We start from the raw sequence: 27,342 nt of genomic DNA on the forward strand, positions 1-27,342 counted from the left end.
CTCCTTTGAACCCTGTTTGTTAAGTAATCCTAGGATCCCGGGGGCCTCAATGTCTCTAATATCCCCTGCCACTTTCGGTTATCTTGTACCACAGATGGTTCTGTCTGCTTTGGGTATTATAAGAGACCAGTGATATGTCTAAACAATGTATGTTCGGCTCCTTTCAGTTCTTCTGGAGAGCTTATTTGCTCATGATGTTGCAACTAGATAAAGTCTACCCTACAAACTGAAGAGAAAATTTACCAGGCTGAAGTCCTTATTAAAATCAGGAGGAGGAAAAATGATCAAAGCAAAGACTACAGCCAAGATACAGTGCTGGAGATAAGAAGAACTGGGAACTAGTAGGAACAAAGTCCTTTTGGCTTAAGCAGCATTTCCACCTAATTCTCCAAGACAGACCAAAGTCTGGACTTTAGTTGGTGCCAAGAGGCTGGGCAAGCACAGTCAAACAGGCACAGCAGCTCTCTGAGGGCAGCACAGCCTGAGCTGATGGTGAAGGGGCTGCAGGAGGGTTTGAAGCACAGTGGCACTGTGCCGATGGGAGTGGGAGGGAGGTGACATCCTCTCCCCAGCCCAGGAAGAAGTCTCTGCAGACCTAAAGTTATGCCCTACAAAAGGCCTTTCCCTCTTTAAGTTTCAGTGCCTGATTCTGTCAGCATCACCCTCTCTGCTTTTCCTTATGCTCCTTAAAGTCCTGAGTAGCCCTCTGCATCTGGTCCTAACCCATATTTTCTCTCCCCCATGCCTCTTCCATCTTCTTCTGGACCTTGTATTCACCTCATCTGCTTCAGCACCAGGAGGGCTCCAACTGAGCCGCTGACCATGTCTGAGAGCACCCTTGGGGCTGTCTTGGCTTCAGGCAGGAGCTGCTGCGTTGTGGTGAGACCTCCCTCTGGGTGATGGGTCCTGGGAACAGCTGCTAACACTGCAAGATCCTGGGATCTCGTGGCTGGCTGGAAGCTGGAGAGGGGAGAGTGGGAGGAGCAGTAAGACCCTTTGAGAGCCACCCACAGAGAGTAGCTGGAAAGCAAAGAGCAAATATGCATGGGGAAAGTCCTTTTAGAAATAGCACCCCTTTGCTTCATTCAGCCTTGCACAGATAGGGAGGGATACAAGAGCAAAGGACAATATCCCTTCCTTGCAGAACAAGGTCTGTGCTTGTCCAGATCACTCAGTGCCCTTCCTAGCCAGGTTATCATTTCAGTACTGACCTCCCATCTTCCCTGCGAGACAACAACTAAAAAATCTCTTCTCCTGACCTGAGATGGTCACTGCAATTTGGCATACCCCCATCAGGCAGAAACTCTGTGTCTGGTGCCACCCAGCAGCAAGCCTCGAGGCACAACCTCTTCTGGGAGGCTCCTCTCCCTGCTCTGTGCCTAACAGAGGTCTGTGAGTGCAAATGACATAAACATAGCCACAGATATTTTTGAACTCAGGTTTCCTCATGTGCTTACGAGCAATTAAAAACAAAACAAATAAATAAAAAACAAATAACAACAAAAAAACAACCTCATTTTCCCATTGCTTAACTGGAAGAAAAAATGAGGAACAGGAGCACAGAAAGATTAATTACCATTTCAAATTGCATATGCTTAATTAAAGAAAATGAAGCTTTCCACTACACACTGTCCAATTAAACTGTAGAGCCCATTGCCGTTGGATGGTGTGGAGAGCAACAGAACTAATGAGTTCAAAAGGGGGACCCAAGTTAATGAAGGACAGCTTTCTTGGCAGCTATTAACACTGATGGGCTGACTAAAACTTTTTGCCAAAAAGTATCTAAGCCAATGAGTGGCACAGCTAAAGAAAGAATCCTGCACCTAGCAGGTTACACTCTTCCACAAACATCTGCTACTCCCAGTACTGGAAGCAAAATAATGACGTAAACACCTCTTCGGCCTCATGTCATACAACAAATATAACTTCACGACAGTTACTGGACTCCTTTGGTCCAACATGAACTCTCATTCCTTTCTTTTAGTTTTGTCCCAGTTTAACAAAGAAGGACAGTTTGGACAGAGAGGAGATTTTGCTGATTGTCTTTAAACAGCATTTACTGCCATTTTATTGAAATGGTGATTCAGAGTCTGCAGCTCGCTATCTACTTTGCTTTGTGCATTAGGTAGAAGGTGACTGGAGAGAAGGACAGGGAATGAAAGGTTGTTATCATGGAGGCAGATCCGGATAAATCACACATTTCTCCTTGTGCCACGGGAAAGTGTCTCCACCTCCTTCATGAACCGCAGGCACAGCTCCTCCTGCCACGGCAAAGCCACACATTGGACAGCCACAGGCAGCCCCACAGCTCCTTCCACAGCCTGCAAAAAGTAAGTGTGGTGTTGAGTCAGAGCACCCAAGGAGGCACACAAGAAAATGCTGTCTTTTGACAGTGTAGAAAGAGAGATGAAGAAAGATTTGCCATGGGAGAGCTGGCAGGCTGGTGTACCCCAGCTTATCTGTACCACATTCAGGGTGGTAACATGGTATATGCAACCACATCACTAAAGAAGTTTCCACTCTCATTAGGAGATGGAGAGAAGATATGGGACAATGTGCCACTGTGCCAGTCATAGCCTTCTGCTAAGACTTAAGCTTTTTCCTTGCTCACCTCTTTTAGTCTCCTATCCCAAGGGTCCCCATAGTGCCCTCGGTAATGCTTCAGTTCTTCTTCATCAGCTTTTGTGACTGTGCTGACTGGCACCACTCCAGCAGGGAAGTTTAAGACATTGTATAAGTTGGTATAGGAGGTTGCAGCTGGAAAAGATCACACAGAGCATGAAAAATGGCAGAATTTAAGGGTGCTGGGCCAGCAAAGACCTTCAGGTGAGAATTTGGTTTAAAGGGATTTTGAACTGGAGTTGCTGGACCTAAAGAGACAATGAAAATGTGCTGTTTTCAAAGGGACTTTTGTTGGGGAAGTTTGAGGGCTGCATGGCTGCTGAAATCAGAGAGAGCCCCGTGACTTCACCTGTCAGTCATGGTGGAGATAAGGTCTGTGACAGAGTTTGAATCTGTCATCCATACCCCAGGGAAAAATCCCGCTTATCTTTTCAAGATAATCCAGATGTCCAGGTTTGTACCACCATCTTGGGCATTTTGGATCCCAGAGGGCTGCTGCTAGAGAAATGGAAGACCCTGACCACAGGAAGCTATGAAATTGCCTCTTTCTGCAAGTCAGAGGCAATTTAGCCTTTCTGCTATTTGCAGAGCCTTGGGGAACATAGATAGCCACAGCCAGAAGAGCCTGGTCTTGTGCTAAGGTCAGGCACGACTCTCAAAACTATCCTTGCAACCACTCTGTGCAGGACAGATGATACAAAGGAAAGTCACCCGGTAATGGCTGGGACAGATGAGTCACTTAATGCTGTTCTATACTAATCCAAACATCTGCAGCTCAGATGGGGCGGGGGCATGGGGAGGCCCACAGAGAGGAGAGGTCCCTTTGCTATCTTCCCTGGAGGGAAGAGCAGGCACTGCACATGGTTTGGGGAATGTTAATGAGACCAAAATATCTTGCTCCTGCTGTGCCCATAAACACCACCGTGGATGCATCTAGAGACATCTCAGTGAAGATTACCAAACAGCTTCCCAGCATAGCCATGGTTAAAGGCTGGACCCAGTGCAGGACAGAGAATCACATCCAGTCTTTGCTTTCTCCATTTAGCAATGAATTCGGTACGGTAAACCTTGAGGGAAAGACAGAGAGGATGATGAACAATGTTTGTTGGACAGCAGTGGCAGATCAATGCCTACAGCATGGAAAAAGGAGAAAAGAAAAAAAAAACCTGCTTGGATAAAAGTGAAAAATCAAATCAAATCTGAGCTGTGCTTTGAAAGAGCCAATGGGTTTTGTTCTTCCAACTCTAGGTTTTCTGGCAGAATACCATGTCCTCCTCAGACCTAGACGTTGGTGCTATGTGGGCATTTCAGAGTTGATTCCTTTGAGTATTAACCAAATCCACAGTTTTATCTTCAAATTTGATTGGATGCAAAACAAAAATAATACAAAGAATTATGTTCAGCTCACTAAAAAATCCATTTCCTAAGAGCTTTGTTATTTTGGTAGAAGAAACTTGGATAGAATACATGAATTCCAAATATTTTCACAAAACCTTCTTTCATTCTGCATTGGGTTACAGGTAAGAAAAAGAAGCATCAAGAGACAGTTAGGTAAGCCTGTAGTCTTCTCCTCTATGATGTAGGAATCACAGCTTTGGGTTTGTACTGTATGTCCAAGAGAGAACTAGATTTGCATTTTGGTTTTCTACATCTTTGCTGAACATCAGGCAATGAATTAATTAATCCTCAAAAGAGCTGTTCCACTTTCTCTTAGTAAATAAATACAGATGGACCAGAGCGTGGCTACTTCTGCAGCCTACCCTGGTTATAGGACACTTTTGTCCCATGTTCCAGACCCTGTTCTGTGCAAACTTACCCCAACTTTTCTATACAAGGGTCTCCCACATCATTCATGAAAGCCCTGACCACCAGGCTATTTTTTATCTGACCTCAAATTCCATCAGCACTCTGAGATCCTTCCTGCTGAAAGTTTGACAAAAGAAAGGGTTTCCAGGAAATGCAGTCAATGCAGCTAATCTCTCTCTCTCTTTTTTTTTTTTTTTTTTTTTTTTTTTTTTTTTTTTTTGAGAGGAAAGCTGGTAGCTAGCCAAAAGTTTTGGATCAGCTCTTGCTTACAGTAGAAACTGTGAATAATGGTTTTGCTAAAGAAAAACAATCCGAAATATTGCAGTTGACAAATCTTTAAATTTTTTTTTTTTTTTGGGAGGGGGGGAGTAGGGGAGTAGGAATGGGGGAAGGATGATCTATTTTTCACCTAAAAAAAAAATATCCAGCACTGAACAATCAAACCTTTTCCTTCCAAACACTCCCATCAGCCCAGGCTGGTTTACAGAAGTTTTTCTTATGATCTATGGTCTGTCAGACCTGCTGCAAGTGAGCATGCACTTCCATCTCATGACCAGCACTGATGGAAGCTGCATGGTGCACTCTGGGGCTGTGTTTATTCTCAGGAAGGGTTGTGAGGGTGTCCCAGAGAACACGAATCCTGGCTTGCGGGGAGACACTGAAACAGCTCGGCTTCTTCAGCCTCGCAAAACACCAGCTGAAAGGGGATACAACTGCTGTTTATAAATAGATCAAGGACAAGGGAGGCAGTGGAAAATACCAGAGAGGAGAGGTGTTATTTAATCTCAAGGACGGGAATAAAATGAGAATAAACTGCAAGTGAATAAACAAGGGAAATACAAAGCTTTACAATTATCAGAGCAGGGAGGAGAGGAGATGGCCAAATAAAAAAAGTGAAAAATCCAACTAGTTTTGAAGAGGAATCTGGTTTGTGAGCAGTACTGGACTCAGTTGTCCAGGACAACGCTTCCTGTCCTTTATTGCTAAACTAGAACGAGTTCATACAAAATACACCTGAGCCAAATTGTTCACAAACACAGTTTTTTACTCTGCCCTGGTTTTGGCTGGGCCAGAGTTAATTTTCTTCATAGCAGTTGGTATTGTGCCATGTTTTAGATTTAGAATGAAAACAATGTTGGCAGCACACCGTTGCTTCAGTCGTTGCAGATCCAAGGCCTTCCCTTCTCACACCGCCCTGCCAGCGAGGGGCTGGGGATGCCCAAGGAGCTGGGAGGGGACACAGCCGGGACAGCTGGCCCAGGCTGGCCAGGGGGATGTCCCATACCCTGTGTGCCATGTGGAACAACAAATATAGGGGGGAGTTGGCAGGGGGGCTGCTGTTGTTGCTCAGTGACTGGCTGGACACCAGTTGGCTGGTGGCAAGCAATAATGTTTATCATTGCTTTTTTTTTTTTTTTTTCTTTATTAAAATATCTTTATTTCAACCCATAGGTTCTCTCACTTGTAACTTTTTCAGTTCTTTCCCCACATCCTGCAGCTGTGAGTGAGTGGGCAGCTTTGTGGTGCTTAGCGGCCTGACAGGTTAAACCATAACAGACTCCTAGCATCTCTGCTTGATAGTTCAAGAGAGGTCTTAACTAGTGATAATAGCACCTGATGTCTGAAATGAGGGATTTGCACCAAGAGATGGAAATCATTAAAAATGAAGCCTCATCTTTAGTGGTTATTTTTATGCTATTTCTGCTTAGAAAATGCATAAATGGAAAATGGATAATTTTTCTTCCCCATATTCCAGGAAGCAAAGACGTCCACATGACTATGTGGTAGTAGTATGTGGTAGTAGGAGCCTTGAGCTCTTACCACTTTTTGCAAAGACTGAACTTCAAAGAAAAGCCCAGCCCTTTTATTTCCACATGATCCATTTCTAACACCAAATCCATCACAGAGCTGAAAGCAACTGCTCAGAAATTTTAGGGATCTCACTATACTTAGCAAGGTAAAAGAAATCGCCTTACCGCTACTGCTGCATGCTGATCCCAGAGGTTTTTGGCAGACCTGGAAAGGTGGCAGAATTAATCAGCAATGGGACTGTAGCAACAGAAAACATTTTAAAAAATACCCTTTTAGCCCATTTTTATGGAAACTGTTTGACTGTTCTGGGAACAAGGGAACAAACTATAGTATCACCTAGATGATTGCACAGCATGCACAAGTACTTACAGGTACACCACAAGAGCTTACCACCATGCTTCCACTTGTTCTGGCACGTAGACAAAAACCATGGTGGTCTTTTACATTTAGCTGCTCTCAGCTGTTTTATTATTATTATTATTATTATTATTATTATTATTCCTTTTTCTTGTCTCTCTCAGAGACGTCTGTATTTCACACCATACTGCATCCACATGCAGATGCCTCTCCATCATGTTGGCACATGCTGCTCTGGGTACCAGAATTCCCCCGACACTGAGGAAAGCAGCCTTTATCTGCCTGTGCTGAGACTTCTAGCCCTGCCACAATGAGCTCTTAAAATAATCTCTGGCTGCATAGCCCTGGATAACACCATGCTGAGCCCAGGTGGTGCTGAGGCAGCATGTATTCATGCAGGCTTAGCCTGTGCTGCACAGCCCCATGACAGGGCTTTGCCCAGCAAGCTGGCATCTAGACAGATGGACCCAGTGGACATATTCATGTGCATCCCTGCCTCCAGAGGTACTTCAGTGTCACTTACCCCACTCCACAGAGAGCGCTGAGATCCCGAGCAATTCGTGGGTACTTTCAGAGGGAAGAGGAAAAGTCTGGGATTAGTCAACAACAATGCAGGTGAAATAGATGGCTAGCATGACACTGTATTTTGAGCACACTTCTTTTCCTAGCAGACATGGCTCTGAAGAACAGGTACAGTTTCCAATGAGGTGGTTTTACTCCAACATTAATTTACATATTCAATCACATCAACCCATGGAAATTAGGCTCTAGACAATGCTGCTAGCCCTGGAGAGCATCTCCTGGATGTGGAGATGCTGTTTAGACCCTTGCTTAGGGACTAAGTTTACTTGAGTATATTTTTATTTGAAAACCATCAGACTTTTGACATGAAGCAGCAAAGCTCTGAGTGGAGCAGCCCACCACCCTTCTTGTGGAAACTTTCCCACCTTGCACAATTCCTGTAACACAGACAAAATGCCTGAATACTTACAATGGGTTTCAAAATGATAGCCAAGATCCTTTTCACCAGAGCAGGAAGCCTGTACGTATTGAACTGGGATTTGAGGTTGGGGTCCACAATGTCTCCTTTGCTGGAAGGGCAGAGAGTGAAGGGGTGATCAGGAAAAGCCGCCTGTGCCAGAGGGTACCAGAGTTGGGGATGGCCAATGCTACCCCTGAGCCAAGTCCTGAGCTGGGTTCAGCTTGGACCCCAGGCCCAGAAGACAAGCCAGGAGGACATTCTCCAGGTCACAAATGGTTCTTCAGGCTTCACACTCCTGGTATGACACCTGGATGGGTGTGCTGCTTCTGCCCAGCCAGCTGCAGCCTCCCAGTCCTAGGCAGGGGTGCTCGTTTGCCGTGCTCTGATGTTTCAGAGCCACTAAAATGCAGGATAATTAGGGTTGGACTTTGATAGATGTCCTTGAAATGGAGCAGAGGGATGGTCTCAGCACCCACTGGGGTGTGTGGAGGGAGAGCTGCCTGGTGCTCTGTGAGGAGAGGCTGGGGTTGCCCCATGCTGGTCATGGCCGGCTCCAGCCGGCTCCACCGGCCCCACCTCAGGGCACGGTCGGGCCCCTCACTAACACTGGTGGTGCTTCTCTTAAAGTGTATGTGAGAAAGGGCAAAAACACAGTATGTGATGGTAATCAGTAGGCGATCTCCCTGTCTTTATCCTCACCCACTATCTTTCTCATCCTATTTTCTTCCTGCTTAGGAAGAGGAGTGAGCTGCTCTCCAGGTCTAACCCAGCTCCAAGGGAAGTCCTACAGTGTGTGGTGTTTCCCATGCACCAAAGGCTAACCGCATAAAAACAGTTGCCAGAGCACTGTGGACACATGGCATGTTATTACTCCACAGGGTTACCGACATACATGACTGACCCTTGTGAACTAGCTGCTGCCCATGTTAATTTCACCCTTTCAAAAATACCTCCTCTGCTGCCCGCTCTTTAGTACACACCCACAGGAATAAAAGCACTCTGAATGCATCCACTGGCCATATCGTGCCAAGTCCCCAGGCCAGCACTGAAAGCAAGAGGGTTTTACTCACAAGGAGTCCACCAGGTGAGCAGCACCATCCGAGAAAATCCCTCTGGTGAACAGCTCATCTACCACGTAGTCAATCTTGGGCGGTGCAAAGGGGACAAGCTGCAGGAAAACCGTCCCCGTTCAGGAAGCAAGAAAGACAAATGATTCACAGAGCCCTCTTTAAACCACCCTGCCTTACCAGTGAGGTGAGTGGGAAGCGGTGGGAAGGTGTAGCACACCAGGAGTGTGTGGCCAGCAGTTCTGCACCCTTCCCTGGGACGTGCTGGCTTCCAGCCTGCCACTGTGATGCCTTCTCAAGCATAAGGGACATGGTAGGTCACCTCTGGGCAGCTCACACAACTGTCTTTTGCGTCAGGCTCCCCTGGGCTCACACAGTTATGGAGCAATGTGCCAGACACAGCTGGGCATCATGACTGTGGGCCACCTACCAGCTGCTCCCGGTGCCTAGGGCTGCAGAGCAGGATGGAGGTGGGGTCTTGCAGTAGGGGCTGTGCTACTCTGCATTTTCAGAGGGACCTGGGCTGATGCCATCTTCCAACTGTTCTTTCCTGTCTCCAAGCCATTAGCAGTTATTTATGATGTGACCTGGCATGGGCTCCACTTCTCCACTCCTTAGAGAAAAATATCTAGAGGCTTCAAAACACCAAGTACTTTTAATTTATACTAATTACTGGAGCAGCTCCCATATAGAAATTACCATCAGTGGAACTACAGTATAATTTAGGCTAGAAAGGGTCTCAGCTGCAAAACCCTTGCCCACCAAGAAATCTGTAAACTGTATTCAGCAGCTGAGGGATTATGGAAGCTGCTGCGAGTTTGATATTTATGGAGACACCAAACAAGATGGGAAAAATCATGCCCCACACTGTGCTTTAGAGAAGACAGACTTGGAGGTGAAGTCTGAATCTGAAGGTGATTTTCCTGTCTGCTAGGCCAGAAACATATTCAAGATCACTTTGGTTTGGGAAACAGATGATTGCATTTTGCCAGGGAGAGATGGCCCTGTTTGATGGCAGTGAAAAAGGAGACGGGAAATGACTTATCTAAATTCTGTGAGGAGCAGAAGGACAACAGCTCCTGGTAACCACAGGCATAAAAACTCACTGTATGCCCCGCTTCCTGGAGGAGCTTTCTGGTCTCCTGGATGGCCCGTTTCATGCTGGGTGAGGGCTGGAAGTAGCCATCTCCTTCATAATACCCAATCCGAAGTGGCTTTGAACTGGTGTAAACCTGTGAGGAGAGGAGCCAGTGCTTGACACATGAGATGTACCAGATCAGACCATTCTAGGGTGCAGGAAGGCAGCAGCTGAGTTGTCCTGGGTTGGAGGAATGACAGGAGCAATAGGTCTGGTGGAAAGCACTGTTGACCAGAAGACAGAGCTACAGCAGTGGTCTTGATGTGGTCAGAAAGACACTACATCCTGCCATGTGAACTACGTCCCAACTTTGAGATAGCAGATGTGGTAGCATCTGAACAGTTCACTTGGCTATGGCCAAGTTCCTTGAGGGTAGTTGACTGGTCTGTATTGTCTATATATCTGGGACAATGGAAGGACACTAGGATCCTAGGACCTGAGCCAGAAAGCAACAATCAGATGGTAGAAGTAGAGAGCTAACAGAAAAGGGCAATGATTTCTTAAGTGAGTGACTGTTAAACAAGGCTCTCATTAAAAGCATGAGAAGTGAGTTTCTCTGATCAGGAAAAAAAAAAAAATTCCTTTAGAAATTGAGCCAGGATGGAGCCAGCAAACTTGTTGGGTAATCATTGCTGGGTAAGGGGTTAGTATCAAGCAGGTCTCACCAGGGCAAGCCAGCAGGGGCCTGCCAACCCTGCTGTGTGACTTCTTGTGGTTGCTCATGTGGGGCCCCTCTGTTCAGAAGGAGGCTTGCCTCTCCAGGTCCTTCACTATCTTGAGACATTAAACCAGTTGAGAGTCTCCCAAAATCTCACTTTGGTGATGGGTAAACGGAGGCATCACATTGCCTCTGAGAATTACCTCCTCATCAAAGGGGATAGGGGGCAAGGTGGGATCCAGCCGGAACATCTCATCACAGAGCAGTGCCTTCATGCAGAGGGCCAGGCTGTCCACATCTCTCGCCATCGGCCCCAGCGTCCCTGTCACTGCAAGCACAAAGATCCCGTCACTGTAGGCAGATGGGCCTGGAGCTCTCTTCTAGTAACTGGTGGTGACCCAGCAGAGAGGAGTTTAATTCAGGTCAGGGAAGAGGAACAGGGAATGAAGCCAATGTCTGTGCAAGAAGTAAGCGAGAAAGCCCAGCAGCAACAGTCCCTAAGTTTCAGAGCAGAGGCCTGGTGCTACCTACTAAGGTTGACCTTCTGGGCCAGGCTTCTGCAGGCACAAGTCCCACTCAAGAGGAGCACAAGGACTGCAGCCATACTACCAACAGCAAGCAATACTGCCTGGCAGCAACTGAGGCCAGCAGAGTCTTCAAACCATCCAGTGAAATATTCCAGGCCTTTGAGATGCACATCTCACATTCCTCACTGTTATGCACTGCACTGCCTGAATGGCTGTTTCTTCAATTCAGCCGTGATGGAGTTAACCCCTATCACAATCCAGAACAGAATAAATGGTGCAAAAGGGTAATAGCATAAGGCAGGCTCTGGTATAATAGATTACCTGTCTTAATTGGTTGTGAAACACATAACTGTGTGAAGCACACTGAGCTGGCATCACAGCAGTAGAAGGGGATGCAAGAAGTGAAGGTTTGACAGTAGTAATGTATCATCTGGATGGACTTACCTGAGTACATTCCTGTGATAGGAGAAACCACACCCAGTTTGCTAGGAACGTAATGGGAGAAACAGATTAGGAGCAGCTCTTGCTGTAAGGCAAGTCACCATGCTGGGCTGCAGACTTCCTAATTCTCCCCAGGCAAAATGCAAGAGAACAAAAGGTCCCACAAAGACTTGACACTTTCTAGACTAGGAAGGCTTTCAGGGGCTGTGAGCTGCTAGGGGTTAGAGATGGTTGCTATTATCTTCGTTCCCTGGTGCATGAAATTCCTCACATGGGAGTAAACCAGCTGTGATACACAGAGAACTCTTACAAGCAATGCAAGGGATGGAAAATATCTAAAAAGTAGATGTTCCTGCAGCATTTCCTTTCAGCTTCCCGACTGTGACTCATAAATTAAGTCTTTATTGCGTTAACAGTTGGAGGTCATCATGTGTCATGGAGATCATCAACAGAGCCCTTAGCCTAGCTGATGAAAGGGAACAGGCAGATTAGTGTGGTAACTTAAACCTGGAGGAAAACACGGCCATCTGTTGTGTAGGGTAATGCATGGTGGGGGACACTTCAGCCTCCACAGTGGGCAGAGAAGGGGACAGAAGTTAGGCTGTACCTGATCCTGTTGCCTGTGGGTTTGAGCCCACACAGCCCGCAGAAGCTGGACGGCAGGCGGATGCTGCCCGCCACATCTGAGCCGATGCCCAGGATGGAGCCACCCCCTGCGATCAGAGCTCCCTCCCCTCCTGAGGAGCCTCCGGGGGTCTTCTGGTGGTTGAGAGGGTTCAGGGTCTGGCCGAAAATGAGATTGCTGCAGTCATAGCTGGGGAGAGGGAAAACAGCAGGTGACTGAGGTACTTCTGTCTCTGCAAACCATAAATGCAAGGCACAGAGCATCTGCGCAGGGATGAGTGTGGAATTAATCCTGGAGGGTAGGATCACAGTGTGAAGTAGATCTGCTGGGACAGATAGGTGATGAAGAAAGAGGCATCAAATATAAGACAAATAATGTCTCTGTAGTATTCTGCAGGAAGACCCAGAATAGAATGACTCAGATTGAAATAAGGAGGCAATTAACTCACTGTGCATGATTAGTTTAGACAAGAGTGGGAGCGTGTGCATGTGGGCCCCACCCACCCTTAGATCACAAGAGATGCATGACACAGTGTTTCCAGAAAGGCAAATACAAGATTACTTTATCATTGTCTGAGGGATGTTGGTTTTCACGAAGGGGATTGCCCCCTGGCTCTTTAGAACCTGGACGATGACGCTGTCTTCTTCCTTCACCTGGCCCAGAAGCTTCACCAGCCCACCAGAGGAGACGTGGCCCTTGGGGATGGGAAGCACAGTTCTTTAGCTACCAGTACTGATGCTGTTGGGAGCTATAACAATTACAGACATAAGCCCTGACACCTCCTGTGACAAAGTTCCCACCTAACTTTTCTCACAGCGAACTACCTGAGGGAAACCAGATCACAGAAAGTTAGGAATTTTCCAAGAAAACTGAGTTTTTGTCAAAAGAAAGACAGGTTTGCTGACCCTACAAATAGTCCAGAACATCCTTGCCTGAGGGAACTTTTGGCCAGTCATGATGAGATAAAAAGGATCAAGCTGGACTCCCTGTATGAGGGTAGAGGACTGGACATGCTGGTCTGTTCCCAGCTCCAGACCAAGGATAAGGGTATTAGGGATGTACCTTGCAGTTGATGTGGTCCTTAATGCTGACAGGAATGCCATAGAGCAGCCCTTTCTCCTTCTGCTTCTTCACTTTCTGGAGCTGATCCTCACAGCCATGAATGAAGTCTATCACACAGTTCACTTCCTGAGTCACCTCCAAAGCCTCTCCAGAGCAGCAAGTGAGTAGATGGAAGGAAGAAACAGCATTTAAATTGAGTTTTCAAGATGAGTATTCAATGTTCTCAAACCTCCAGCATTCAGACCTTATACATAAACTTTAGATATTTCTTTTTGGGATCATTTTCTGCCCTGGATCCCTGTCCTACTCATTCACCCACAAGCCACCCTTCATCCCTCTCAGCATCAACAAATTGCTATCTCTGGCCTTGCTGGTTCTCCCAGAAAACGGGCTGGTTTTCAGTTAGAAAGCCCCTGCTGCTGCCTGAGCAGAAGAGCCCCGAGACATCCCTCCCACACTATATCTTTCACTCACTTTGCCCATGTAGGAGTAGAGGACGCTCTCTGGGGACAGGGACCCCTCCTTCAGCTTCTCCGCCAGCTCCACCATGGGCAGCGACAGGATGTGTGCGGTCTGGGTGCCTGGGTTCTGCAAAGGGTAACAAATTTGGTGCAGAGGGATGAACATGACCGAAAAGGCTGGTGTTGAGGTTGTGAATCCCCGGTTCTAACATCTACCCAGCAGTGACCTTGAATAGAGATTGTTTTTTAAAAGACACTCCCTGTAGAAATGCAGACCTGTCACATAGCACTCTGTCTGCTGGAGCGGGGAATTTGCTGACGGGGAATTTGCTGAGTCTTGCTTTGTAAAAGTAGATCCAAAACAGCCAGAAAGCTGCCTCTTGGCCAGAGAGTTGCATGAATTTGTAAGAGGTTTGAGAGGCCTGACCTGTCTCTGTTTACCCTCCTGCAGGGCCTCACCCACCTTCTAACAGACAATGTGTTGGATGGCAGCTAAGCCAGCTAAAGTTTTACAAAATTTATCATTAACTTGGGGGGAAAAAAAAGTGTGTGGCCTCTTTGCAATCTCCCCTTGCCCCTTCCCAAGAAAAGAGTAGTGTTTAAGGCAAATCCTGAATCCAAGGACTGAACCTCCTGAAATCTAGGTGGGCAGAAAGAAATGGCTTTTTGTCACTGATGTGCAGATGTTGGAGGGACCTGTACTTTGAGGGCAATGGGGTGGACAGGTTCCTAGTGAGTGGCAGAGTGAGGAGGGTAGGAGCAGAAAGGCTTGGCAGGAGCAACGGGTGAGGAGAAAAGGGCATAGGGAGGTCTGGGAATACTTTCTCGGCTGGTGACATGGTTCAGAGTGTCCCTGGCTTGGATCCTGCATTCACCCTTAGGATTCCCACAACAGGCCCGTATTAAGAAATACCTCCTTTATGGTGCCTTTACTGGTTGGGGTTTTTCAGTGACAATACGGGGTGGTGACTATCAAAAAAGGTTGGTGATGACTCAAAACATGCACATCCCTGCCCTTGCCCTCATCATTATTCAAGGAGGGATTGATTAGGACTCCCATTTTTCTTAGGTTACCCAAAATACAGTCCATTCCTTCCACACACACTCTCCCCCAAATTACCTCTTGTTTAAACCTGCGAGCTGCCTTCTCCATTTGTTCCAGGGCCAGATCCCGTGCTCTCCGTGCTTCTCCCATCTTCTGCTGGATCCTCCTGTGCTGCAGCCGTTTCAGCAGCACAATGGCTGCAGCTGAACCACAGAGCAAGGCTGAGAGGATGCGAGGGTCTGCCCATGATGGGTCTAGGACCTGCCACAGTCGCTCCTGGGTCATGATTTCTCCCCCAGTCCTTCCTGTTCTGGGTCAGCTATGGGCGCCTGGGTCCCCCACCTTCTCCTAAGGAGAGCTGATGTATGCAGACCTCTCAGTTGCCTCCTGCGCAAGATCAGCTCTGAGACAGAGTTGCATTAACAAAGTCCAGGAATGGACCTTTTAGACCATGGACTTTGAAAGGGTCTGCCTGCCCACTGTGGGTCGGGCTGCAAGCAGTGTGCTCAGATCACACTGGGTCGGAGGGGATGTCCCCCACGGCTGTGGCTATCCAGGCCACTGGCTGCTGCTGAAAGCTCCTGGCTACACAGAGCAGACAGAGCTGATTAATGGGGCTGAACGTCTGCAAAAGCCAGGTCTGGTCTTTCCCCACATCTAATAATTCATTAGCAGTTAAGCCCATTAACTAGAAGCGCCCAGCTGTCACCTCTCTTCCCCTGACAGCAGCATGTGCAGCCCTCTGAGCCTGGGACAACAGAGCCCTGCTTGCCCTGGGGGACCTGGTGCAGGGAGTGAAATCACATCTCTGAGAGTAGGGAGCTCGGGGAATGAAGGGGCTGGAGTGAAGGTTAAGTACAAGCAGGGCATGGTGCCTCTGGAAAGGCAGTCTGGATGGAGCTATCTGAAGATGCCATCAAGGAATATGACTGCTCTGTGTCATTTCCAAGTCAAGCCTCTTTGAAAAATCTTTTGGCAACACACATCAGGGAAATCCCCCCAGTGGGCCCAGCATCCCATGTACTCCCCAGTTTCAAAGCCATCATCCAGGCAGCAGGAGGCAAAGGAGCTGGACCATGCTGTCCAGGAGCTGCCCCCTGCCACAGGTACTCCACAGCCACAGGACCGTTCCCAAGGAGAGCATGAGAAAAGAGGGGGTTGGAAAATCATCTCTCAAATGGCAAAGGGTCGCAAGCGCATGGGAAAGGAACGGGGGATGACTCCAAAAGTTCATTGCCAAGGTGCAAGGTGGCATTGCCAGGTCTGTAGCATCGTGCCTCTGCTGCAGGCAGTAGGGCAGCAGAGCTTGTAAGGAGGCTGCGTCCTGGGTAATTAGCGCTCTCTGATGAAGAGGTCTTGTTTGGGGGCTGAAAGCCAGTGCTTGTACTGTCATATTACCGCCATCCGTGATGGAGAATAAAAAGAGACAAACTCAATGTGGATGTTACCAACTCTCCCCAATGACTCAGGAGCTGATCCTCATTCCCACATCCCAGCTTTAAGCTTCAGTACCACCACCCACCCTGACCTCCCTCTGGCCACTCTGGTGGCCACGACCTCCCTTTTTGGCCACCTCAAGTCCCTAAAACCACACAGCAGCCTCAGCCCTGTTCCCTGTCAGTGATCCTTGGCTGTGGGCAGAGCTCACTGGAGGCCTTTGCTTGGGGCTCCCAGAGGAGTGTTCAGTGGTTCAGGTCCACTGGCATCTCCATCTCTTGGACTCCTGTACCTTGCCCACCTCTGCGCCAAGGAGAGACTGATTAAACTAATGAGGCATCACAGCTCCTGGCTGTCTGGGGCTGTGGGCTGCATCCAGCCAGCTCAGGCCAGCACCTGGCATTGCCTCTCCTGGGACAATCTCTCCCAGGCTTGGATTTTAAAATGCAAACAGAAATCCCCATCCAGCTTTTTCTGTGTGGGCAGTGATCGCCTACAACTGGTGAAAAACTCAGTCCAAGATCCTCTGGAGCTACTTGTTACATAGCACTCAGTCCTGGGATGCCTGGAGTTCCCCCCCCCCCCCCGGCCCCCTTCCTCTCTCACTCCTTTTTTAAAGCCTGCTGATAGAGAATCAGAGATCAGGGTCCTGGACAGGCCAGGGTAAACTCTTTGCCCAGCCCTTAAGAAAAAAACTATTTTTTTCCATGACTCCAGTTTAAACAATAACACATTTAAAAACAAAGCAAAAACACCCATACCTTTTCCTGTCAAAGGTTTGCTACAGTCTATTTGGGAACTGCTGCTCTGGGAAGACGCTTTAGCATTGTGGAGCCCCTTTCTCAGGCACCCTTGGAAACCTGCAGGGAGCAGCAGATCCTGGTGGGGTACCTGCCAGCGGCTGGGGAACCTCACTGGAAACCTGCCCTGGCTCCCTGCGTGCAGCAGAGGCTGACCTCTGACACTGGCATGCCGCTTGGTAACTGTAATGCACTGAGATGAAGCAATTTATACCTGTGTTCTGTGGAAAGCAGACATAGGTGCCTAAGGGACGGGGGAGTTGCTACACACTCCCGATTTCCCCTTGGTGCTCGCCCACGCTGTCAGGGTGGCAGCGGTCCCCCGTGTGGGAGCAGTCCAGCTCCTTCCCTGCTTTCCAGAGGCTGCAGGCTCAGTTTTGACCTCCACTTGCTGGTGGGTGGCCAGGTGTAAACACTTGGTTTCTTCCTCAGGGAGCTTCTGTGGAGCTGAGAAGTAAGGGGACAAACGTTTCCCTATGGCATTGTAAGTAGGAGTCTGGGTGTGTTGGACAAAACCAGTCCCCGTGCCTCAGTGTCCCCCTTTTGTAACAGGAAAATGTTCTTGCACTCCCTTGGGTGGTGTTCAGAGGATTGCTCAATTCCACCCCAAACGTCCACACACACACCTGAAATAACAGACTTTCCACTAACAAAAAAATACTGTATTAGGACAATTGTTGGAAGCACTCCACTGAAGCAGAGCTCATCTCACTTTCCCCGTGCGTCCCAAAGCTGGCAGCCACCCCCAGCCATCAGTGCATCCTCGCAGGCGGGAATACTTGTCCTGCGGGTGGGCTGGACGAGAGGACAGCTAGCATCTCTACTAGCCCAGATCCTGCTCTGAGCAAGCATGGGGACTCAAACGAGCTGGTTTTTCTTCAGGGTGAGCGTCTCCACCTCCTTCATAAAGCGCAGGCACAGCTCCTCCTGCCACGGCAAGGCCACGCACTGCACGGCCACGGGCAGCCCCTCGCTGCCATGAAAAGCCTGTGGAAAAAAAAAAAAAAAAAAAAAAAAAAATTGGGAGAGGGGAGAGGGCAGGGAGGCATCCTGTGGTGGGGTGGGGATGCTCGTGCCCCCAAGGGGATGTGACATGACTTACCTTTGCCAGGGTCCGATCCCACCAGTCTCGGAAGTACCCCTGGTAGCCCTTCAGCTCCTTCTCGTCCTCGTCTGTCACCATCGTGACGGGGACGACCCCGGCCGGGAAATCGAGGGAGTTGTAGAGCATGGTGTAGCTGACTGCCACTGGGAGAGAGAGGAAGATCAGTGCAGGGCAAATACCCAACGCCACCTCCAGTTAACTGGTGTGGGCAATGGGAAGGCAGTGGCTGCAGGATGGAAACCGGCCCCTTGGCTCCCACAGACACCAGGGTGGTTTTCCTGGGTGCACCCCATGAACTGGAGCTCTTCCCACCCCTGGCCACTGCCTGAGAGCTTCCTTCTCCTACCTGAGAGCTTCCCGGGGTAGCCGATACCGAGAGCTGGGCCCAGCATGGGACAAAGCATGACATCCAGGTTCAGCTTCCTCCACTGGGCAATGAACTGGTGGCAAGACTCCTGAAGAGGAAACACACCGGTGGTCAGTGGGGTGGACATGCTTCCCCTGGACTGAGGCTCTTCTTGGGCTTCCCACAGGGCTCCTGGCTTTTCCCCAGGGGATGTGAGGTGAGCTGCATCAGGCCTGATCCTGCCAAAATCCAGCAACCCTTTGCTGTTCAGCCAGCAGTCCTCCCGGTGTAGAAAGCAGCCTGTCTCCTGCTAAAACTGGAGGTGGGGAGTTCAGGGGCAAGCTGGGATAAGTTTTTTTTGTTTGTTTGTTTGTTTTTTCTGAGAAAACCAGAATAGAAATGGTGCTGCAGCTGATGGCCTACATTTTCAGGTATACAAGAAGAAAATTCAGGCCTGATTAAGGACCACGAATACATGAATTGCTGTTGTTCGGATCTTTAAGTGTGCTGAAAACTTGTACATCCAAGAGAGATCTGTTCAGGAGTGACACGTTCCTACTTCACATCACTGACTTGGTCTTCTCCTAATGCTGGCAGGCACTGAAACTTGTTTCCAGAAACAAAAGAACTGTCTAAGCCCAAATTGCAGTACTTTACCTCAATTTCCTGGTGAAGACTCCAGAGTTCATCCACTGTGCTGAAAAAGGAAGCAAAACCAATAAAAGTCATTGAGAGGTACTGCAAAGAGCAGCTTTAGGGGGCAGGGAGAGCATCAAAAAGTAGGTGGGCCAAGGGAAGCAGCCAAGGGAAGGGAGGACTTTGCCAAAGTGCTGGCTTTCCCTTCAATGGCTGGTGGTCTCATTTCAGCTTCTGCCCTGACAGAGGACTGAAGACTAACAGCACCTAGTTGCAGTGCTGCTTTGGCCTGACAAGTGACCAGCCCTGTTCCTGCCACTGTGCTGAGGAGCTGGAAGCTCAGGCTAATCTCTTCTCAAAGGCCAGGCTGGATGAGACAGACTGATCCTTTACCATGAAGACAGGCGTACTGTGTTGTAGAGGCACAGCACAAAACACACCCTCTCTGCCACAGGATTTGAGTGCTTTCTCACCCCTAAATGCCCAACATCAGCAATACAGGAAGGAAGAGCAAGCCTCCTTCCTCGTGTGTTTTCCTCTCATCCTGTCTTATGGGGCCCCCACATCATTGCATGGAAGATATATTAACCAATACCAGAACTGCCAGCATATTTCATTCCTAAAAGCTTCATCCAGTTCATAAGGAACAGGCTGTGAGCCCCCACCCTTATTCCCATCCTCGTACCAGAACAGTTGGCCAAACCCTTCAGGGTTATGAAGCTGACATAAACAGCTCAGTTTGCTCCCACCTTTTTATTTTCTGCCTTGCATTTTCACAGATGCATGCAGCTAGGAAAGTATCCCTAATGTAGCACACGCTGCCGCTCTCCAGAGGAGAAACCCAAATCTTCACATTTGGTTAGACTCAGGTTTACTCACTTTGTTCTCATACTTCTTATGATATTTGACAATCGAGGCACCTGAGGAAGTAATAAAGAAAATACCTTACATTAATCCCAGCTCTGCTCTTTCAGACAGCTCTATCACAAATGCAAGCTGTTGACTCGGTGCTCAGGCAGGACGTGTGGATTTTCCCCAAAGAGGGAAGAGAGGGAACAGAAACAGCATCACTCCAGTTTGGAGATGTGTCAAAGCACAGCCAGGAAGCAAAGCTTAGAGAATTCCCTCTTGTAAAGTCTTACTGCAACAGGAGACACCTATTGCTTGACTACAATTATACTAGGAAAAAAGTGGACCTTACAAAGGGTTTGGCAATCCAGGACACGAGAGTTTTCAGGCAGTTTGGTAACTTCGCCAACCAGAAGAATGTCCCCATGCTGCCTCTCTCGAGCTCCCCTTCACTGAAAGAGAAGAGGATGTTTAGCTGAGCAGTGCTGGGAAGCAATTACAGTGGATCACTTGCACAGGACCAACCCGTCTGAACAGCATACCTAAGTGACAAAAAGGTTTTCTCCATTCCTCTGGGCTCCCCAGATTCCCATGGTATTTACAGGCTATCAGCACCCAGTTTCCTTTGATCTGTCAAGGCTGATAACAGTCCCAAATGGCCCCAAGGTTCAACTGAACGTAAGATCCCCAGTAAATCCCTCTGCATATCAGCTATATCCAGTGGATCTGCTACCTGTACCCAGACGCTGGCCAGCCCCCTAGCGAGGGCTTTCACAGCGAGGCACCAATCACACAAACCATCCTGGGCTGCACTTACAACTTCTTGAGGAAGGAGGTGCAGCCGTCTGCAAACATTCCTCTGACGCAGAAGTTGTAAGTCACGTAGTCCACGTTTCTGATTTCAAAGGGAACCAGCTGGAAGGATGATGGAAAAGGTGTCAGGGGTGCAAGCACAACCAAGCTGCGTGGGAGAAGCCATCACGGGCTTCTGGGCTCCTTCCTGCAAGGGCTGAGGAATCCCAACATGAGCCCTCTCCAGCACGTGGCCACCAGGTTCTCCCACCCAATTCATCCTTCCTTGAAAATGCAGTTTTCCCTCTGAGCAGTAACTGATGAGTCGAAAGACATGGGATGGGCTCTGCCACCACCATCACCTGAACAGCCCCAGGGCACAAAGATCCCTCCAAAACCAGCAGGGGAGGACAGGGATCAGGAGTCTGTGCTCCTCGCTTTGCTCTCAGCCCTTGTGTGGGGACAGGGGGAAGGTGTGCAGCCACCACAGTGCCTCATAAACAGCAGTTCACCTGCTGAAATGGGGGAGAGGAGAAAACTGAGATGTTAGGAAAAGGTCTGAAGGCTGGGCTACAGGAGAGCAGTCATCTGCAGCTGCCTGTTTTCTCCCTAGGTCCTTGTTTCCAGATACACAATCAGTAGGTGGCTTCCTATGCAGCATGCAGTACACCCGTGGAACTGCTTGCCAAGGGCCATCATACAGAAGAGGTGAAATGGGCTTGAGAAGAAACTAAACTGATACTTGAACACCAGCTGATCACAGCCACCAAACAGAGGTGCTCCCTGAGGCTCAGACCAGTACTGTCAGACCACAACTGAAAGCTCCCTGAAGAGACTGCCTCAGGACCCTGTTTGTACAGCACCCAACCAGTGTGGTTCTTCGCCTGGCTGTGAGTAAATGCGCATGGTGCCAAGGAAGCACAAATTCAGCATGACAGTTGGATTTGTGCAGCATCCTACCGTGTGGCCAGCATCCTCCAAAAGCTTCTTCGTCTCCCGAACGGCACGTCTCATGGCAGGGCTGGGCATGGTGAAGAAATCGGTTTCGTAGTAGCCTATGCGGAGGGGCTGTGTGCTGGAATACACCTGCGGAGCAAGGAAGAGCTCCATCTGGAAGGCTGTCAGCTGTGTTGGGAGCCAGCAGTACACCCATGCTGCAGGCCTGGAAAGCAGCACTCGCCGCACCAGCGTGCCAGCCCGCGATATGTGGCAGGCTGGCATGACTCACAGGGCTCCCGGGAGCCACTAGCATTTTGAGACAAAGGAACAGCAGCTTTTCTCACAGCCCTTCAGCCCCTCTCAGGTCCTTTACCTCTTCATTGAAGGGAAGGGGGGGCACCGTGCTGTCCAGGCTGAACATGTCCTCACACAGGAGCGCTCGCATGCACAGCGCCAGGCTCTCCACGTCTTTTGCCATCGGCCCCACTGCTGCGACCACTGGAGGAGACCAGGAGAGGGTGATTATGGCTGAGGGTTGATTATGGCTTACATGGAGCGTGTCCTGTAAAAGCAGGACCTCTCAGCTTCACTTTGACTTAGCCTAGTGTTAGCAACAGCTCCCTTTTGAGAATGGGCTGGGATACCTACAGGCCCCTTCCCACCAACAGGCCCATGCTTGTTATCCGTCGATAACGCCCTGATGTTTCCTTTGCCTGACTTACAAAGTGAGCAAAACGCTTTATCAATCATGACACAAGAACACCCCCTCCATCCACTAACCCCACCTCCCACCAGGCTGTGGCAGGCAGCACAGCACCCTGAGGGTTACAGGGTGTATCTGGGTTTGTGTGTTACACAAACTGCTCCTCTCAGCTCTTGCACACACCAGCACATTTCTCAGGAACTGTGCTATTGGGGTAGCTTTCTGAAAGAGTCTATGAAAGGAACCTGCTTCCCTCTCTGGATGTCCTGGAGAAGGTTCCCCATAGCCAGCTCGAGGTCCTTCCCAGCCCTGCCTTTCTCCCCTCCCTGGAAGTCAACCATCAATTCTTACCTGACTTCTGCCCTTGGATACCAGAAAGGACTCCTTTTTTGCTGCAAAGATACAAAAAAGACAGCAGCTGAGCTTTCAGAGAAGGACAAGGCTTTAAGCAGCAGGAAGTGCTCATAAAACCACTGCCCTCTCTTTGCAGATGCTGGCAGAAGGAGAGGCCAAGGGGAAGCCCAGAGGAGACCCTATCTAGGCCAGAATGGTTTATGTCTGGTCAGTCAGGAACAACTGCTCCCCTCTGTCCCCAGCGTGCAGGTGGGGAGATTTCCTCTGTTTTTGTTCTGGGGGAACTGGTGCTTCAGTCCTCAGAAGATGTCTGGGCAGGAGGGAGAAGTGAGCCCTTCCCAGTACCTCCCAGCTTTCCCCTTGCCCACAGCAGCCTGAGCATCCCGACACAGCAGACCGTAGGGTCTCACCCAGAGAGGTTATAGCATTACTCGAAGTACCTGAGTCTGTTCCCAGTGGGTTTGAGCGCACAAATCCCACAGAAGGCAGCGGGGAAACGCAGGCTCCCTCCTACATCCGTCCCAAAGCCCAGGATGGACCCACCTCCTCCTATAAGTGCCCCTTCTCCACCCGAGGAACCTCCGGGAGTCCTGGTGTAGAGCAGGGGGTTGAACGTCTGACCGAAGATTAAGTTCTTGCAGTCAAAGCTAGAGGGACAGAGAGTGTGCAAATGAGGGGAATGCAGACATCTGTTAATGTGGACCCCTCACTTAAAACTAAAAAAAAAAAAAACTTGAGAAATTTTTTTTGACTTGCAAAATCTGTGTGAAAAAAAAAGGCGTGAAAAAAAAAAAGTGACTTGCAAAATCTGATAATCCCCAGGGCAACGCCTTTGTGTGGCTTTTTAAAAACAGGGTCAGTCGTTGCCCTGCTACGGTTAAGAAAGGCTCTTCATGGGGCTTGGGCAATAGCTGTCCTTGGAGCAGCTCTACCAAAGGTCAGTTGGCAGGGCAGGGGGACACGAGCAGAGCGGCTGCCCAGGGGAGCACACCTGACCTCACGCCATGCCAGTGATGTCAAGGGTGGTCTTGGCAGACACGGCAGGAATTTTTGGGTACATTTATATTGGTACTGTACAGTTGACAGAACAGCCACTAAGGGGTTAACTAGATTTATTTATTTATTTATTTATTTTAAAAGGGTGGCTTAAAAACCAGTCAGCACAAGAAAGAAGGGCAGCAATTTTTCTCCTCTTGTGTTTCTTTATTTCAAACCAGAATGAATGATCATTCTGAGTAGCTTTAAAACTTAAAGACACTGGGGATGTGGATTGGGTGTTGTTCTTGAAAAAGAGGTGGGAAGTGAGAATTAGACTTGATAGAAACCCTCGCTGGAGAGGAGGGAGGGAGAACTGCCATTCCTGCTGTGGGAATGGGGAGGGGGCACCCGGGCTGCTCACGTACCTGATGAGGGACTGGGGAACATTGGTTTTCACAAAGGGAATTGCCCCTTGTCTCTTGAGCACCTGCACCAGCACGCTGTCCTCGGCCATGGGCTGATTGATGTTTTTCACGAACCCTAACGTGGAGTCATGGCCCTGGGAGCAGAGTACAGAGAGGTTCACAGATCAAGGACTGCAACTTTCCCTGCCCCCTGTATTTTTATCTAAATCTAGAAACACGTGCATGCACCTCCAACAACACATCCACACCGTACATGTCACGTGGTGTGGTGGTAATAAAATCTAACCAGCCTTCTCCGTTGGCTTGTATGGGAGATGGGCAGCAAATCCTATCACTTGCCATCGGCTATGACAAAGTCTGGCCAGATGCTGAGGTTCAACCCCCCCCCGCCACCAGATTTAAACCCCAGGGATTTCAGGATATGTGTGGTATTGTGCTCCTGGTACCTGGCAGTTGATGGAGTCCTTGATGCTGACAGGCACCCCGTAAAGCAAACCCGGCTTCCCCGGTGGCCTGGCTTGCTGGAGCTGGGTCTCACTTTCCTGCATGTACTCCGTGATGCAGTTGGTTTCTCTGGCGATCTGGAGGGCCTTGGGGGAAGCAGGCAAAGGCCATGGATGAGAGACAGCCTGCAGTGTTGCACAAGTGCTTTCTGTTCTGCAAAGCACACCTGCCTCTTCCTGCTTCTCCACCTCCCCATGGGCAGCTGGTACCAGGGGAGCCCTTTTTGGTCTTTCCCAGGAGGTTTTTGTGCCAAACTCCAAACCGTTGTCTGGACACGAGAGGGCCACAGCACCAGCTGGGGCATGATGGACAGAGGCACTCAACACAGCAGGTTACAAAAGGCTGTTTTCTGGATCAAGCTTGTAGAGTGGCATAAAATGATAACCCCAAAGTGCAAACCCAGGAGGTGATCAGGGCATTTTGGCTAGAGAATGAGAGCACATACCGAGTCTTTGAGGTTTGCCTACTCATTTGGAGATGATGGGGAGACATCAGCAGCACCCCACAACCTCCCCAAGTGGTGACAGCTTGGCAGTGTCTGAACCAGGCTCAAACCAGCATTTGAACCTTGTGTCGGGCTGCTCCCAGGTAAACCAGCCCTAATGTTGGGCAAGACCCTGCCCCACTGCCCTCGCTCCTCACCTTGCCCAGGTAGGCGTAGAAGACGTGCTCTGGAGGGAGGGAGCCATCCCGGAGTTTCTTGGAGAGCTCCGGCAAAGACAGAGAGAGGATGGACACCATGTTCACCGAGGGATGCTAAGGGAGAGGATGAACAGGGAATGACACACTGCCGCCAGCTCTTCCTCCTCCCCCGGTGCCCACTGTATCCCAGCCTAAAAGCGTCTGCTGTTTAGTAGCCAAATGCAATATTTGCCCCAAGACTGCAGTCCTGCTCCTGCCCCAGTGCTGGGGAGCATGGAAGGAAACCTGCAGGGCCAGTAGAAGCCCAAGCCTTTTAAAGCCTTGTCTTCCCGGCCAGACCGGTATTACTCAGCCCCTGCAGAAAACCTTTCTCCAGCCTTGTTCAGACAGGTCTCAGTGGGGCCTGGAGGAGCTGCTCAGTGCAATGCTGAACTCCAGTGGGAATATTATTAGATATTGCTCCAGCGAGGAAGGAAAAGAGACAGCTCTCCCCCTGGCACCACCAAATTAGCAAACGGGGAGGCACACACCAGCGAGAGCCTCAGCTGACAGCACAGAGTTCATTCTGGGCTGGCAGAAATTTCCCTGCCATCTACTAAACAGCACACAAGTGCATCGTACCCATCCCTCAAGGTGGGCTCTGAACCTGAGCGAGTGCTCTCAACCCACAAGCTGGGCAGCTCAGTGGGACCACAGAGGGAATGGCACGTGTGAGCCGCATTTATGGCAGCCTGCCTCGGAACAAGTGGCTCCCCGTCCCTCCCGGCTGTGCTGCTGGACTTTGGCCTCTGCTATAAAACGCCACCTCTGCCACTTCCTACAGCCTCCTTAACAATTGGGCTGAGTGTCTTGCCATGGCGGAAGAGGTGGAAGCAGAAATAGCACTTTTAAATGAGAGGCTGGAATTTTCCTCCTCTCGCCACGCGTTTCTTTTTGCTGACGCCTGCACCACTGCCTGTTATCCCAAACCGTGCAGACAGCCCCACGCCACCCCACAAAGCCTTGCCTCCTCCCGTCCTCGCTATGCTCCCCAGCGGGGCTCCTGCTGCAGGGGATCGCTGCCTTTCCGGGGGGCGTGGGCAAGCGTGGTTAAAAAGAAAATGATAACTTCAGATGAGGAGTCAGGATCCCACGTCGCTCCCAGGCAAAACTTAGCCTCTGCAGCGAGCTGCACACCAGCACCTGCCCATACCCCGCAGAAAGACCACCCACCTGCCCCCCTTACACCCTCCAGGATCCATCCCCACCCCATTTAGCTCCGGGGCGCCGACCCAGCGCTCACCTGCACCCTCCCCCTCGGAGCTCCAAGCGTGGCTCTCTCCACCCACCTGCTCCCGAAAGCTTCTCACAGCCTTGTCCATCTTGTCCAAGCCTTCCTCCTGCCTCTGCCGGGCCGCCTCCACCTTCTTCCAGAGCCCTTTCCAGCGCCTCCATCGCAGCAGCAGCAGCAGCGCGGCGGAGCAGCAGCAGAGCAGCGCGGGCAGGGAGCGCGGCGCCGGCCGCATGCTGGGCACGGCCCCGGGGGCACCGCGCTCCCTCCCCGCCGGCTCCCGGGGCTGCCTCCGGCCGCCGGGGAGGCGGGGAACGGGGAGGCAGAGCCCCGGGGAGGAGCGGCTGGCAGCCGAGCGTTGGACGAGCTCGGGAGGGAGTTAACCGCTTCGAGGCATCGCCGGCAGCGGCGAGCTGGGAGGAGGAGGTTTGGCAGAGGGAAGGGTTGGTAGAGAAAGAGATAAGGAGCCGTCCCTCGCGTTGTGCTGGGGGGTGGGCTCTCTCTGATAAGGCTTGCTGGAGTTTGACTGTCTCCGAGTGTGGCTTTGAGCTTGGGATTTGCGGATGTCTAAGCGCCTCGCTAGGATTTTTCGGCTCTCGGGGAATAACCTTATCTGGGCACATCGAAGGAGCGATGCTTGGCTCCTCCGTGTTTCCCGCAGCCAGGCAGCTGGGCGAGAGAAAAAGAAAAAAGGCAAGAAACCTCCCAGCAACCCCGCTTCATCCTGGGCACAGCACGGGCGTGTAGCCGTGCTTTGCTTTGCTGCAGCCTCCGAAGTGGAAAACTCCCACAGACAAGTGCTCGCTGGGGCCCTGAGCTCGCTTTTCAGGGAAACTCCCTTAAAATTGCTTTCTCTCCCGCCTTCCGTGGGGTCTGACCTTAAAAATCCTCACCGTTTGCAAAAAAAATAAATAAATTAAAAAAAAAAAAAAAGTTCACGCCCGAATATTTTATGCTCT

At 50.0% G+C, this 27,342-nt stretch overlaps 2 protein-coding genes across 2 annotated transcripts; both read right to left on the reverse strand.

Annotated features, from left to right (window-relative positions):
- Positions 1–2,044: 2,044 nt before the first annotated feature.
- On the reverse strand, positions 2,045–16,658 carry LOC118170889 (vitamin D3 hydroxylase-associated protein). The gene is made up of 15 exons (XM_035333490.1): positions 14,679–16,658; positions 13,572–13,685; positions 13,098–13,241; positions 12,597–12,730; positions 12,018–12,224; positions 11,414–11,454; positions 10,646–10,770; positions 9,753–9,878; positions 8,650–8,747; positions 7,589–7,688; positions 7,121–7,164; positions 6,405–6,444; positions 3,581–3,689; positions 2,612–2,757; positions 2,045–2,321 (listed from the first exon to the last, which is right to left on the reverse strand). The coding sequence occupies exons 1-15, from the start codon at positions 14,886–14,888 to the stop codon at positions 2,193–2,195; spliced, it is 1,767 nt and encodes a 588-aa protein (XP_035189381.1). The 5' UTR covers positions 14,889–16,658; the 3' UTR covers positions 2,045–2,192.
- Positions 16,659–17,480: 822 nt separating this feature from the next.
- Positions 17,481–26,816, reverse strand: LOC118170890 (fatty-acid amide hydrolase 1-like). Its single transcript, XM_035333491.1, has 15 exons — positions 26,442–26,816; positions 25,114–25,227; positions 24,414–24,557; positions 23,968–24,101; positions 23,005–23,211; positions 22,562–22,602; positions 21,881–22,005; positions 21,529–21,654; positions 20,594–20,691; positions 20,129–20,228; positions 19,807–19,847; positions 18,949–18,988; positions 18,292–18,400; positions 17,943–18,088; positions 17,481–17,827 (listed from the first exon to the last, which is right to left on the reverse strand). Exons 1-15 carry the CDS (start codon positions 26,616–26,618, stop codon positions 17,699–17,701), a joined length of 1,731 nt encoding a protein of 576 aa, XP_035189382.1. The 5' UTR covers positions 26,619–26,816; the 3' UTR covers positions 17,481–17,698.
- Positions 26,817–27,342: the final 526 nt, after the last annotated feature.

This window comes from Oxyura jamaicensis, chromosome 8 (genome assembly GCF_011077185.1).
Source record: "Oxyura jamaicensis isolate SHBP4307 breed ruddy duck chromosome 8, BPBGC_Ojam_1.0, whole genome shotgun sequence".
In the NCBI taxonomy this organism is placed as follows: domain Eukaryota; kingdom Metazoa; phylum Chordata; class Aves; order Anseriformes; family Anatidae; genus Oxyura; species Oxyura jamaicensis.